The sequence below is a fragment of the Mchenga conophoros genome, linkage group LG23 (assembly GCF_057382185.1).
Source record: "Mchenga conophoros isolate Kocher_MC1m ecotype Shallow Benthic linkage group LG23, M_conophoros_male_GT1.1, whole genome shotgun sequence".
In the NCBI taxonomy this organism is placed as follows: domain Eukaryota; kingdom Metazoa; phylum Chordata; class Actinopteri; order Cichliformes; family Cichlidae; genus Mchenga; species Mchenga conophoros.
In genome coordinates this window covers 39,630,168-39,645,983 of record NC_140547.1, presented here as the reverse complement: position 1 = coordinate 39,645,983, position 15,816 = coordinate 39,630,168, and the positions used below count along the sequence as shown (strand labels likewise).

Here is a 15,816-nt window from a genome sequence, read left to right as displayed (position 1 = left end):
CAAACAGCATACACACATAATATACACTGCTCTGGGGCGGTGCCATCTAGGAAAACAGATGGCGAGAGGCTGGTAAGGTCAGAGAGCAGATTTGCTGTAAACAAGTTGATCTATAATAGATCATTAGCTGGATATGAGTAGCTGCTCTGCAGGCTGCTGTGCCAAAATCATCGCTAAGTGGTGAAGCCAATAACTGACAGCAAACACGGCGCAAGCTGCAGATTCACAACAACATCACTGCGACTGAATTTGAACATGTCTGTTTATTTTGTACCAGCTGAAATTTAAATATCAGGTCTGGATTACACACATCATTTGAAAGACATGATCATGGCACAGATCACCTCCTCAATCACAATGATTACATGCATGTGTCATTAGGGACAAAAAAAAAGAAAGAAAAAAAAAGAAGTCCAACAAGCAGTCCGCTCCCTCAGGCGCCTCCTGGTACGGGAGGTACGGGATAGTCAGATTACAGTCGGATCGCCTCGCTCCATTAGAAACTAATGGGTGGTGTGATGGTGACTTAAGAGGGCAACGTAGATCCTTATGATTAAGACCGGGAGGAGAGCCAAAGACGAAAAGATCTGACGCTCCTGATGACCGAGCGTATTCTTGATAGGTCGCGCAAACTTATGCAAAGAAGCAGAAATGGGCCTTATCCGAGCCGAATCCCACTCGCTTCGCTTCAGTGAACTGACAAATCACTTTGGAGAGGTGCCATTATTCAAAGTCGAAAGGTAGAGCTATGGATCATCTAAAGAAATTAAAATTCCAAAGTGCAACTTGCATGCAGTTAAATGAAAAGCAGACAGGCACAGCGAGAATTATTTCTCTTTAAGCCTTCATTGAGTTCCCTCGTGGTTAATTGCAATCAAACCAACTTTGGTAAAAAAGTGTGTGTGTCTTTCTGAGTGTGTGTGTGTGTGTGTGTGTGTGTGTGGGGGGGGGGGGGGGGGGGGGGTTATTGTTAATTGAATATAATCAGATGAAGAGCTGTTGTGGCGCTCACATGGGAGGGTTGAATCAAGGTCGCGGCTGATGAGATATGATCAAATCAGCTCAAGTGACCGAATCCCGTCGGGCAACTCGGCTAATGTCTGATCTGATCTGCAGGCAACAGTCTGTCGCAGAGATAATCTAATGTCATTCAATATTTTGTATGTTTACAGAATATCGAATAAATAAATTCATCACTGAAGTTCACAAGAATGCATAATAAGTATACAGTCGATAAAGTTAAAAAAAACGAAACAAAAAAACAAACAAAAAAAAAAAAGCATCTTCCCTCCATGGAACTCATTAGCTCTGCAGGAAATCCTATTTTCACAAAGCTTATAGTAGAGCTGGGCGATATGAGATTTTTTCATATCACGATATGTTTTTTTCATTTCAGGCGATAACGATATCTATCACGATATAAGCCAAATAACTATATTTGTAAGATTTAAATGTGCCGTTGCTCACAAGTAAAATGTGAAATAATCAGCAGCTTGTTTTTATTTAAATATTTATTTCCCATAATAAGTTCAACAGGGTAGATGTACTTAAGGAACATGAGACTTTTTCAGATAGATAAAGGCAAATATTGCAAACTACACAAAAGGCAGCCGCTAAAGCGTTTAAGTTTCAAAATAGAACAAACGAAACAGACTAAATTGTCAATTCCACTTAGAAACAAAATATTAATTCTAAAAATAAATCTTAGTTTGTTTTACAGAAGAACAGACAAAACTGACTAACTTTTGTCAATATCAAATAAACTGAGAACTAAAAGGAAATTCTCAATCTCTCCTTGTTGTATAGCTTAGCTTTTCAAACAGTTTTAACAGTTACTTTAGTCTGACAAAAGCCGAATGACGAATTAGCGCTTCCAGTCAGAGACTGAGGCTACGTCCACACGTACACGGGTATTTTTGAAAACGGAGATTTTCCGTTTTCGTTTTAAAAAATAATCCCGTCCACACATAAAGGCAGAAATGAAGGAAAACGCTGCTATGAACATGCCAAAGCAGCAGGTGGCGCTAGATTCCTAACCGTGCAGAAATGTTGGCCAATCAGAAGTCTAGAAGCCTCGGTGGGAAAAAGTAAACAAAGCTGGGGCACAGAAGCAGAACCGAGTCGTATGTGTGGAGGGACAGTAACTGTGTGTATATGTAAGCATTTAAACACTGCAGAGAGTAGAATTAACAGTAACAGTATTGTAGAAATTCATTTCACCGAAACAATAACGTGGCGCACAGTGTGACGCATGCACCAGTTTATTGTATTTCCAGACTTGCTTTCGGCACAATTTACAGTGCACGCTACTCTGTTTTTTGTCAGACTTGAAATAGCCGAAATACCTTCACACTACAGAACTTCTATGGCTCTTCCGTTCGACAATCTCTCCGGCATTGCAACCATCATCTGTTTTCTCTTCGGTCACGCTCGGTTGATTTTTCTAGTCGGCACACTCATTTCCTCCATTACCCGCTGGCTGCTTCCCAAACAAACACACGTGTGGCTTGGCACTTGTGCTGTACGTAACAAGCCACGCGACGTGACGCTGCGGCTGTGATTGGTTCGGCTCTGCGCTATTTAATTTGGATTGGCTGACCTTTTTTTTTTTTTTTTTTTTAAAGAGGACAAGAGCGGCGAGGTCTATCGCGATAGCTTAATTTCTCTATCGAGTAAAAGTTATATCGCGATACATATCGTTATCGTTCTATCGCCCAGCTCTAGCTTATAGTGAAAAAGCATCTCATCCTGCCTGTTTAAAGTGTAACTGAATGCAACAAAGGTGGGGAAAAGTTGTTAGCAGTCCAGGCCTTTTGGTCAAATGCTCAAAAAAATACTGACAAAGAAAAACATCTTAATTTCTTAGATTTCTTTAAGTATTAGACATATGCACACATAGTATAGTAGTTAACACATTTACTGGTTCAATTCAAGCCAGAGGAGCAAATCCACTTTGGGTTTGTATCAAGGAAGGCATCAGGGGTAAAACTGCCAAATCGAACATGCTGTGGTGGCAAAGGAGCAGCAAAAGGATCTTCTTACTTAAATATCAGGTACAATTCAGATAAAAGACTTAAAGCTTAACACAGTCATCAAGTAACACCCCTTTCCTTGAGAACAGTAGCATCGTTGCAGAGTGAGTTCTGCACTGGTACCTTCTGAATACAGGCCAACATTTCAGCATTTCTGAGAACTCATTATTGTGTTAAATCGGTTAAAAGATTAGTTAACATTCTTAAAGTAGCCTCTTACATAACTGTAACTTTGGGCCTGATAATTTAATGCCACATGTACTCACACTAATCTGTGTTTCAGTGGGTGGCTAAGGCAGGACTCTAGTTCAGTCTCCTCGGCAGAGCACACGCATCAAATGTCTGATCCTGAGATTCGTCTCAAATGAAAAAAAAAAAAACATTGCTATTGCCACCAAACATCATCAGCAGGGTGAAACCATCTAATCGAATGACAGTCTAACTCCTGCACACGTTCTCTGGTAATGCATAAAGGTTGCAGCTCTGAACTCAATCCTCAAGTCTAAACTCACAAGTTAAAGTCAAAATTGAGTTAGAAGTCATCATATCCAAGGGGCATCTCTGACAGAGTTCATTACGTGACTTTGAAGTAATGAATTGGGGTGATTATTCTCAGGAAATGGATAGATAATATTTAGAAAGAATGCATGATTAGTTCCCCCCCAGTATGCAATTTAGTTTAAGACAATCAAATTTAAAATGCTCAACATATTTGGAGTCCCCAGGCTCCATCCATGATGGAAACCCTAAGAAATGAAAGTTCTTTTTTTGGAAAAATAGGCAAAATCAATTAAGCAGACAACACAAGGAGCACAATGGCTACGACAGAACTCCAACTACACATGCATGACTTTTAATTAATATTCAAATGCGTGAGGCAGGCATGGTGTTGAACACACTCCATCTTCACAGGTAAGAATGTGTGGATCATGATTAGAGAGTGGAGGGGGTATAGATTATGATTAGGCAGGCACGTATGTGACATTTTCCAATCAGTGCACTTGAACCTCATGCTCCTGTTCATCACTGGCCATTCACACAGTGCGCAGAGTTATGTGACTTTTCAGATGCCAATCAAACGCGCCTCGCCGTGGCGGTGAATGAGGGGAATGGAGGTGAGGGAGCGAGATGTCACAGAGCGTCAAAGACTAATCAGTACGTCTGCACCTCGCAATCACGTCCTATTCACTAAAACTTTTTCTCCGGCGCGTTAGCACGTTTTAAGTAAAGCCTCATTGTCGCCTGTCAGAGGGGCTGACATCTGACATGTAATAAATGACTTCAGGCAAATCTCCCGACATCATTTACAAGGAGAGGTCTCCTGCAAATCAAATTTGCAGCGGTATTATTTAATTTCATTGCGAGTTTTGAGTTTTAAAGTTCAAAGGTCACAGCTCTATGTCCTCATTTAGCCTTTACGCTCATGCTTTATTGACTTTAATTTGCATACTGCAGGCCTTAGAAAAAAAAAAAAAAAAAAGAACTATCTAGGATCTTGGAGCATTTGCTTGTCGGTTCTTTTTGTGTCTTTGAGGTCTATCGTGTTAAACACATTTCATGACGGTATTCTGAAGGACTGTTTTAAACAGGTACCTGCAGCAGGTGGAGAGCTGATAAATACGCCCAGCTCAAGTATTAGAACGAGGACCACCAGCTGTATTCATGCCAGATACACTTTGCTAATAACCTTCTGCCTTCAGAACGGCCCCAATTCTCCGTGGTTGGGATAACTCTTCTGAGATTTCGGTCACTAATGATATCATGGGATCCATCTACAGGATCGATGCATGCTTTCACATTTACTCCACCAAACTATAGCCGCAGTTTCCAGTTCTTAGCTGACAGGAGTGCCACTCAGTGTGGCCTTCTGCTGCTGTAGTCCATGTGCTTCAAGGTTCAACATGCTTTATGTTTGCAGATGCTCTTCTGCAACACATTAGCTGTAACGAGTGGTTTCTGAGCTACTGTGTCTTCCCTATAAACGTAAAGTACTCTCCTCTGACATGAACAACGCATTTTGACCTAAAGAAGTGCCACTCACTGTCTGGCACAAACAACCATGCTGCGTTCAAAGTCACTTAAATCACCTTTCTTCCCCATTCTGGTGCTCTGTTTGAATCTCAGCGGGTCATTTTGACCATTTCTACATGCCTTAAAGCACTGATTAGATATTTGTAATGACAAGCAGTAGGACAAAGTTAGGCGTATGTCTGTAAGAGACACCCGAATAAGGATCTTCAGCACTCAAAAGGAATACATACTGCTTTAAACACATGCTGGTTTGCATATTAAATGCCAAACAAATTAATTGAGTAGTAGAGAAAACAAAAAGATTCAGCTATAAAAACATTGCTCAGTACACTTTTGGTAGAAAGAAATAATAATCAGACTTTCATCATAGCAAGATGCAACCATAACTGGCGGACTTCAGTGCACATCTGTTCAACTTCCAAAATAACACATATAAATCTTTCCTTGCGTGGTCCCCAGTTAAATAAGCTCATTATTCAAACATGTCATTTTGTCTTTAAAGCACATCGCTCATCACCACAGACATACTTTAACTATCATAACACATTTCCATGTGACTGAGTAATTTTTCTAGCTCTGGATCCTCCATGATGACATGCAAGCAGAAGAGATGGATGATGGGAAACGGTGCCGTAATCAAGCAGTTGACATCTCAGTGCGAGATCAGCTGGGATGTGCACCCTTACATTTACATTCAGGCAACCAGAGAGAGGTACTGAAGGTTCACTGATGCCTTGTAGGCGCAGTAATTAAAATGGGCTAATTAAAGAGAGATGGAGGAAATCGTTCCAGTTTTTTTTCTCTTTTTCTTTTTTTCCTTTTATTAAATTTCCCATGAAATTAGTTTTTTTTATTTGCTAGCATGAAATAGAAGAAGAAGAGTTTTTTTTTTTTTTCTCAATGTGTTTTTCCCTCAAAAGCGAGGCATGTGGGGATTAACGTGTCGGTGTGTGTACATGGAATGAGGAGTGACAGTCCACTTATGAGAAAATGTTATGCTCCCTGAGTTTAATTCCCACTCTGTGGGAGATCGGTGTGACAAGAAAGAATGCTCATACATGTCGAACATTCATATCTGAGCTGCTTGAGGGTGAAGGAGACGAATGATTGGAGATGGCTTTCTAATCATAGCAGCAAAAAATAAATAAAACAAATCTCACCAATGAACACATAATGGCATGTATACACGTGAGAGCTTGTATACAGCTTGCACTCTAATAGCATGCTGGCAGTGGACAGCCTGCCTGACAGCTCCTGTGCAGCACAGAGACATATAGGGCTAATGGTCACAACTAATGCAGGACCTCAAAGGACTGAATAGGGGAAAAAAGACAGTTCCAGGAGCAATGAATGGGCAAATGTGTAGTACCGTCAAGCATTATGTCTACAAATAAGTCTTTTTGAAAGGATAGAGGGACAATATAGAGCCAAACTTCGAAAGTCAAGGCAAAGAGAACTGGTTTTTCATGCACAGAGGAATTGTTGGTTTCAATAGCTCGAGGATAATAAACTGTTGCAAAAAACTAATAAGGTAGCACAGACTCATTGACTTTAGTTTATGTGGGAAGCTTATATTATACATGTTATTGCTTCTCAGACCTATATTTTAGGACTGATAGTGTCTGATTAAGCTGCATGCACAGTTATCTGACTGAAGCATTCTGATTCCCATTTTTAGTGCCCAACACTGCTGCACAGCACGGTATAGTTCACCATCAGAGGGTGACAAATTAAAGGGTTGAGATCTGGTGACTGTCAAAGCTACAGTATGTGATTAAAATCATTCTCATACTAATCAAACTATTCAGTGAACCCTTTTTTTGTCGTGTGGTATGAAAGCTTTTGGTATCTTATCCTTTATGGGTTTTGATTTTCTGTATTTGCCCATTTGACACGCAAAAAAGCTTCTGAAAATCAGATTGTTAAAGAGTTTAAAAACACCAAATAACACATAAAAAAAATATGCTTTTAACACAGTCGGCACATGAAAAATCATAGTACAGCATGTACACATGATTATGAATGCTGAAATATTTCTAGTGTTACAATGTAGCACGCAACACGTTTCAATCAATCTGAGTCAGTCTGCACCGATGAGAGCAACTCGTTTCTTTGCACCAGGGGACTCGGATCAACTGGTTGCCAGCTGGTTGTATTCTGGTTATACTCCTAAAGACAAGTTGCCAAGTATCCGTGTTATCAGCATTTGAATCGTCATCTTGCAGCAACCGTGTCGGTATTTGTGGAGGAATTTCTAAATTTCAGTTTCAGATCTATGAAGTTCTGACTGGACTTTGAATGTAAATAGTTAAAGTAACTTTCTGTGTATGAAGACAGCAACTTATGTGGATTTTCTGCTGATTTATCACAGTTTATGGCCATATTATCACAAAGAGATTGCATTTAATTGCCAACATGTCCCCATTCAATCACAATCTCATACACTACCTACATCTTACTGCCATTTTATCGCAGTTTCGATGCACTGAGGTCGGTTTGAAAACTGCAGCTGACTGGTCCCAGACCTGGTCCTGTCTGTGAAGCAACCATATCAAAAGGCAACACACAATTTCTTTTGTGTGATAGTCTCCAACCACTGTAGCATTAACGATGAGGAAATGGTACCAATAGGAAGTTGCTACGGTAAAGTCCATAAAGTCAGAGGTTAATGACTTGCACACTATCAGCTAACTGCAAATGGGTTGGTTGTAATAATGCTACTGAGAAGTTCTTTATCTCAGTAGACAAAGCTGTGATAACATTAATCTTTAATGGAACTAATGTACTTTTAAATGTAGCATTAACCAACGCTGTATATTTCAGTGCATCACATGCAAGCTCACTCCGTGTGTGTTTAGCTACATGACTGAAAAACACTCAAAAATCGACTGTTATGCGTTAAAAGGGGGACAAACTAGTTTCTAAACAGTGATTTTGCCAAAACAGCTTGACCAGATATGACTTGTGTCTGCCCACTTCTCCTTAACATTAACAAAACAGAGGGGCATTAGACAGGTCAGTGACTAACCCCACCCACCACGCTTCCAGCTGTCATCTGAGAACTGAATGGCGCAGATCCCCCCCTTCATTTTACACCGCCACAGTAAAAGGTCAAAGAAGAGGAGAGTATAATTGACTGAACCGTGACCTCTTTATACTGTGGTCTTTTGTCTCGGCGAGTGTGTACTGTGTATAGGTGGTCACACCTAAGCAAACACCCCGTGGCCTCCCCCACATTCATCAGATTGGTATTAATATTCATGAGGAGGCTGGTGGCCGGTATCTCGAGTCGGGGGGCTAATGAACACAGAGTGTTCTCATGCTTGTATGTATGTGTGCGCGGGCATGTCGCAGATGCAGGGGGGCAGGAGTGTAATCAAATCACAGCCGACCCCTCGTCTCCGCCCTCATCAACCACCGGCGGCACTCCTCCCATAAATGCTAACATGCTACGTTACGTGTTCGCCTGTGGTTCGGCCCAGGCGGTGGGGACGTCGAAGATGTGTGTGAAAGTGTGGATGAATAATAGTCAGGGGCGCTCAAACAGATAAAGAGGTCTAGACTCGCAGCTAAGCTAACCACTAGGCGTACAAATAGCAAACCATTATCTCTCATTAGCATCCGCAGCTAACACAGGGCCCATGCTGTGCAGTGGAGGGCCCTCACAATGGGTCCACTCATGTATGATTGATGGTGAAACAGCACCGGCCACAATAACAGAACAAAAAAATAATAATAAAGCACTAAAGATAGAATCTGCCGGCTGCAGCGAGGTAATAAAAATGTAGACAAACAAAAGGAAGTCAGACTAATCAAGAATGCCAGGCACGGCTCATTAATCTGTGAGAGCCGACGCTGCTTGGGAGCCCGGAGATAAGTCGGATGACTGGCACGTTGTGAAGATCACGCACGCTCGTCCTATTCCGGTTGCTATCTTTTCATCAGCAGCAAAAAACCCCAGAAAAAACAAAAGGATGAAATGAGAAGTGAGATGAGAGGAGGAAGGGCGTTTAGAGAATTGGTTGAAAGCTGGGAGCGTAAAGTAACAAAGGTAAATAGGACAGTTCCTGCACGGTGCAGGTTGGAGTGAAGCATTTGCTCAGCACGCTCGGAAAACGAGAGCGCCGATGTCGGGGTTAACGTGTTGTTGGGAGAGTTTGATCAAACGCCAGATTTCAATTATGACACTTCATCGCCGCTTTGACGACGCTGACAAAAGGCAGGCTCGGGGTTGGAAAATGAGTCATTAAAATCTATGACTCACCGTATGCGCCGATCTTATGATTAGAATTCCATCTGCCTGGAAAATGAAGTTTTTGTTCTCTGATTGCTAAAAAATATTTCTCCCTCCACTAAAGGTTCTCACTGAGTTTACACATCTCTTATTTAGCTCCGTCCCCCTTTTTCACAAAGAGTACTTTGCCAAACGTGCAACACACACACACACACACACACACACACACACACACACACACACACACACACACACACACACACACACACACACACAGCTTAAAACACCAACTCTTATTGCACTGTAAAAGGTCGGCTGAATATTCCAATTCCATTTCATTTGGCCTTTTTTGCTGACTAAGTGTTGGTAATTCATCATGCATCTGGACCAAGGGCTTATGAATATGGATTTTGGGTGGTTTATTAGCACAATTTAGGAATGCATTATGGGAAATTAGCAGGGGGAATAAAATTTTCTCTTTGCTGGAAATTGGGCCACCGTGTGTCTTTTTTTGTGCATGTGTGTGAATGCAGAACAACTGCCAACCAGCGCTCTGTTCGGGCGAACTTCCCTCTGCATGAGGCTGATTTCTTTAAATCTGAAATGGTGCCCTTTCAGTACAAATGAAGATGACTCCTATAATGTTTAGCGTGCTAAAGAACCACAGGGAAGAGGAGAAATTAAGTTCGCTTTCACACCACGCAGAAGTAAACTACGACGCAATCCACTCCAGAGCAGAAAACTCATTTTGTCACGTCTTCTTTAGCTGGTTTAGACTCTCATAACCAGTGGATTCGCTAATACTTTGTTTATTGAGCATTCTGTCATCCTGCCGGGCTGGAGACTTTAGCAGGGAGTCCAAACAAATCCTCCGCAAGGCGCTCAGAATGACAGATTCTCTGCTGTAATAGACTGTCTCTCCTGGCAGGTAAGAACAATCAAGAAACAGCTTAATATTAGTGCCAAGGCTCATTTTGTCATGCTTTGCTGTCCAACTGTGAGAAACTGCTGTCAATCACATGTCACGAAGAGCGGATGAAAAGGATAGCACAAAACAGCAGACAGATAAACACAATGCAAAAAAATAACTAAGAAATCTTTTTGCTGGAGTGTCAGGGTTTGAGTTCGAGTCTGTCTGCTTCTTTCTCACCTTGTCTCTGTCTTCCACTAGATCGCTCAGCAGGTCATCCATGTCCAGGATGCCTCCCTCCATATACTCCAAGTGGTGGGTCTGCATGGCAGTCTCTCCACGCTGGAAACAAAAGACACAAGTTGGAAAACATTAGAACTAGACAATCAAGATATCAGCATCAAACTCCCCTCACTGATCTACATCTAACACCCAATGGCAACCCAATCCTGAACTGGATAAGCAGAAGAGGAATGATGGATGGATGGATAGATTTAGGACAGAGCCCATACTGCAATCCATCACCTTCATCTTTCATAGTTAAGCCAAAAGCACACAACACCGATCCAATCAGACATCGACAAAGAACCAATTAGCTCACAATCCAGTTCTTACTTTTCGTTGCTCATACTTTAATTATTAGCAACAAAACTGATCAAAGTCTTAAATCCAAACAAATTACACTGGCTGATGCCAGGAAACCCTAAAAGGCAATTAATAGTCGCTGTTGTGCAACAGCTTTACCACTACCACAGCATATTTGCCATTTATGTAGCCTGTGAGAAGCATGAGAAACTGGCATTTACGGTATTACAGAAGAGTCATAACAAATATTCCCCGCCAAAGTGATGGAGAAACACTCCAATCAACTACAACATTTAAAACCATGACAGGTGACTATCAGCAGCAGCGACTAACAACGATGGGCCCTGACGTTCGAGTGAAAGTTGTTTTGATGTGTACCACCCATCTGAACTATGTTTCAAACCAGTACATACTTAAACGGTAACGCCGTCCCTGACAGCAACTGTTTCTGAATGGCCTGAGTAACACAACAAAGAGCCTATCGTTTTGATCTGGCCTCTTGAGTTCGCCATGTTCGAGATAAGAGACCTCAAGTTCAAAACAACTTTTCAGTGACCAAACTGGGAAACAGCATCACCATTCCTGTCTACATCTGTGACTGAGCACTTTTAACCAAACATTAACACGCACACATACTTCCATGGATGTACAGGGGGAAACTCGGTTCAGTATCTTCCCCGAGGACACTTCGACATGCTGACTTGGAGAGCTGAAGATCGAACTACTGACCTTCAGGACAACTGGCTCTACCCCCGGAACCGCAGCTGCGGCTCAGGAGGTCAAAACTCATAAATATTTTAATAATAGTGGTGTGATGCTGAAGTCTATTAACACTTAGAGAGTTGGTATATTAGCTTTCAATAGATTAGTCTACTTTTCCAATCAAAACATGTAGATCACACCAAAATTCATACAATTCTTTACTTCCATTAGGAAATAAAGCTCACATGGTGTTCATCCCTCTGCTTTGGATTTTTCTAGCATGATCTGTTGCTGTTTCTTTGCAAAGAACATGGCGCTCTGCTAACAGTGAACCTGTCCACAGTGCCGAGGCGATGTCTCAACAGTTCAGGGCTGCTTTGGCAGCATCAGACTGACCTACATAGCATCAGTCAGGTGCATATGTATTTTTAGGCAGCATGTGAAAAAGTTCCACAGCTAAGTCAGAACAAGATACCTGTAAGTAAGAATGTTTGCATTATGCTACAAAACTGTAACAAGCCTTTAAACTTTATGTAGCCCTCGTGGCTCTACTACCTTCAGTCTGTCTTCATAAAACATGCGTTCATGCTTTATTCAGTTGAAAGTTCTAGCTTTAAAAATGTTAGTTGTAGCTCCGTTTTGGCCAACTTACTATAAGTGCTATGTTTTTAGCAACTAATGTAACATAGTAGCCAAAAATCTGGACTCCACAGTAGGTTTTCCTGTTTGTTGGGTAAGTATATGATTGTACATACGTGTCACCGTGTTATCGGTACAGTTTGTGCAGAAGTATGTGAGAGCCCGATGAGAGCGAGACATTTTTCCAGTTTTGCTGCTCCGTGGGGAGCGGTGGGCACATTCCGGGCCAGTTTTGCAATCCCGATGAGCAAGTTAGATTGAACACACCCTCAGACAGGAAACTACACGCAGCTCATCAACAAACAACAGGGACTTTTGACAAAGCCACAATCTGCTGTTTACACAACATAATCAATGGAGAAGTACACGAACAATGACACCTTCCCCTTTTTGCGACCCTGCAGACACGCACACAGCCTGCTGTGGTCTAGCTCTGCTTTGGACCAAGTTTTTGTTTTGTTTTTTCCTGTAGGAAGATGGTAAATTGGACACATTTAAAAAACTATACAATTCCATCCTTGTTGATGGGTTAAATTTAGCTCATATTTGGAGTTTGTTTTGCACAATTTATATTAGAAGAAATTTGTAGAAGTCTTTGACGAGCCTTATCGTTCCTAACAATGCACGGAGTAGGAAATGGCTTATTAGGAAGCGCCCATACCAATAAGCAATCTGTCCTAAACAACACAAGACTGCATTACCAGCAAAAGTATCGACTATAAGCGAGAAGCCTCGGAGGCTGGAATGAGTTTGGCTGAGACCCAGTGAGCGGCTTCCGCTGTATCACCGTGCCCTGTTGTGAATGAGCTCCTTCTTGCTCGGCTGCACTCGAATGTGAATTACGGAGCGCAGGGGAAAAAGAAAAAAAAACAAAAACAAAACAGAGCGTCTTCCTTTCACAGTGGGCCAAGACTATTCTCTTAAACAAATGACAGGGAGAGCCTGGGATATCAATCACAGCAATAACGCCAGAACCTCTCTCCACTCAGAAGTGTCATTAAAGTAAGTGTCACTTCTGAGAGATAAGCGCAGAAAATAACTACGACAAGCACAGTTTTTCAAAATCTTTATCATTATGTCGTTTTTAAAAGTTCAACTCAATTTTACTTATATGGCACGAAATCATAACAAAAGTTGCCTTAAAAGTCTTTATATTATAAGGTAGAGACCCTACAATAATAACGAGGAAACTGCAAAAATCAAAGGATTGATTGTTGAGGAAGCACTTGGTGACATTGGGAAAGGAAAAAAAACAAAAAAAAACAATTTAACAGGAAAAAACCTCCGGCAGAGGTCTACATGCTAAGATTGAAATAAAAAGCTGCACAGCCTTTACTTAGGACTGTCCCGAGTTGGTGGTTTGGCACACAGTGAACTGGATCCTAAATAGTGCCTGAACTTTCCCTATTTAGCTACATGTTCTCAAAGATGGTCGTGCCACGTGTTACACAATATGTAAGGGTCTGCTGTGGAGCAGAGGCTGCACACAAAGCTGAATGCAGGCGTTTGTGCCACTGTACTACAGAGACACGGCGAACACGTGAACATGGAGTCATCTGAAAAGAAGTTCAGATGGCGCTTTCAGGAACACCTGCACATGAATGGAATGTGACTACAAGCCGACAGGAAAGTCGCACAACAAAGAACAAGCAGACATGAGAGATGTCCGTGGCTGTGAGCGCAGGTTTCCCACACAGATTGCTTTCAGATAAGAGGCAAATACACACGACACGTTAAAACACGCAGTGAGCTTGGGTTACAAGCTGTTAACTGACGACTCCTCAAAGTATACCGCGCCATACAAAGCACGAATCTGATCATTTTTTTAAAAAAAATTATTACTACAAAAAAACAAAACAAAAAAAGAAAAGACATCAGTATGGACCGAGAATGCCACGCCAGAAAAACCGGTTGAACCTGAAAAACTGACGGCATTCTTCTACTGCTGTGTGTGTGTGTGTGTTTGTGCACAGGCCAGCCACAGCAAAGGATGGGAAGGGCGGTCATTGGTGCTTTTGTGACGACATAACATCGGCACACACCTTAGTGAAATCAGAGGCGCGAGCGTGGTTTTTAAGGGAAAAGAACTCATTCAAATCACTGGATTAGTGCGCGGGAACGTCCATGTGTTAATGAGCATCGCAGTCAGCGAAGCTTAAGCACACCTGGCACACGCGGGAGGCCCCGAGAAGCTTTTTCCTCTCTACCCAGTGATGAAAAGGGATGAACGGATGACACTTCACAGGGAAAGTAATCTTTAGGGAGGAAAGAGGGCAATAAAGAGAAGTTCTTCTGAAGTCCCTCATTGTCAATCCCTGGTAATTCCACTCACTTTTCCCAAGAAATAAATAACAAAAGGAATCGGGAGTCAGTCAGTCAACGGCAGAGGGGAATTACCGTGACAGTTAGAAGAGTAAATTCCCCGCAAATTACACCATTAAGTCCCCCCATCATTTAAAGAGATACCTCCTCCCCCCGCCTTCTCCACCTTCACTCTGGTGAGCAAATACGACACCACTCGAGAGCGCTGAAGCACTGGGCCGATTAGTGAAGCTAAACTCGGCGAGGAGGCGGCGGCGGCGGAGGAGGAGAGGGAGCGAAGGGGAGGCTATTTCACACTTTGATCCTCAGAAGAATGTGCAATTACAAAGCTGCAGGAGCAAGGCGTGGATTTAGCCATGACCAAAAAAAAAAAAATGTTTTAATGAACACGTCGATGAGGAGCGTCCGCCAAGGCACGAGGGTAGAGAGAAAAGCTGGAGGGAGTTATAGTCAGGGGGTTAGGGTTAGGTGTGATGCCTTTCCACCTTGCAAAACTATGACATCACAATAATGTGATTGCTCACTTGGGAAGGTGAACCTGGACCAGCATTAGTTTTGAAGATCCAGGAGCAAAACCGACAAAACACTGCGTCTGTGGCTTTTTAAGGATTATGCATTAAATTCAGTTATTATCGAAGAGCTGATGCTTTTTAAATGATTTCACATTTTATTTCGTTATTTTTAATACCTCTGAACAACGGTGAGATTAAACCTTGTTTGTTTTTGTCAAGCCATTTACCAAAAAATGGTTCTGCCATTTCAATCCTGCATGTTTTCTAAAACTGAGGCACTTGCGTTCAAATGTATCCAAATTGCCACCACTTTTAACGAATTTTGGGTTTGCTTGTTTAGATGTTGCTTATAAATGCTCGTTTTTTGGTGGCATTTTGATCCTTGTTTTGTTTTTTTAACACTTTCATCTTTCGGTAAGTGGCAAGTGTCATAGGATCACATCTGCTTTTTAATACCTTTTTAATGGCTGGGCTATCAGAGTTTAAAGTCTCGTGCATCAGCCTGCACCTGTCCTGCTTCAGTGCCCTAAAGGCAGAAATACAGCCTCATCTCTAGGGCGGGATGGTTTTCCTTCAGGGATCAGGTGCGCCGAATGATTTCCCCTAAAACGCAATTGCAGCAGTCTGATGAATGCAGCTGACAGTCTGCGTGTACTTAAATCCAATGTCACAAATGACCTGAGCTGCTCGCAACTTTTAAAAAGAAATGCATTTTACACAGGGCAGAGCCTTGACGCACACACCAACCCGCACCGGACAAGTCCTCTCCCACCTGCTTACTTACACAAGGAGGACAGAGCGCTTTCAGCTTGCTTAGAGAGCTGTCAGCACATACGAGGTATACGGGCT

General features: G+C 42.1%; 1 protein-coding gene across 3 annotated transcripts in view; it reads right to left on the bottom strand.

The window, feature by feature from the left end:
• The window catches only part of pard3ba (par-3 family cell polarity regulator beta a), a 275,607-nt gene that overhangs the window by 189,548 nt on the left and 70,243 nt on the right, over positions 1-15,816 (bottom strand). For all 3 annotated transcript variants that reach the window (XM_085266407.1, XM_085266405.1, XM_085266406.1), the window contains exon 2: positions 10,448-10,549. In XM_085266407.1, coding sequence (XP_085122533.1) covers positions 10,448-10,534 — 87 coding nt within the window. In that variant the 5' untranslated portion in view covers positions 10,535-10,549. The remainder of the gene's footprint in view (positions 1-10,447; positions 10,550-15,816) is intronic.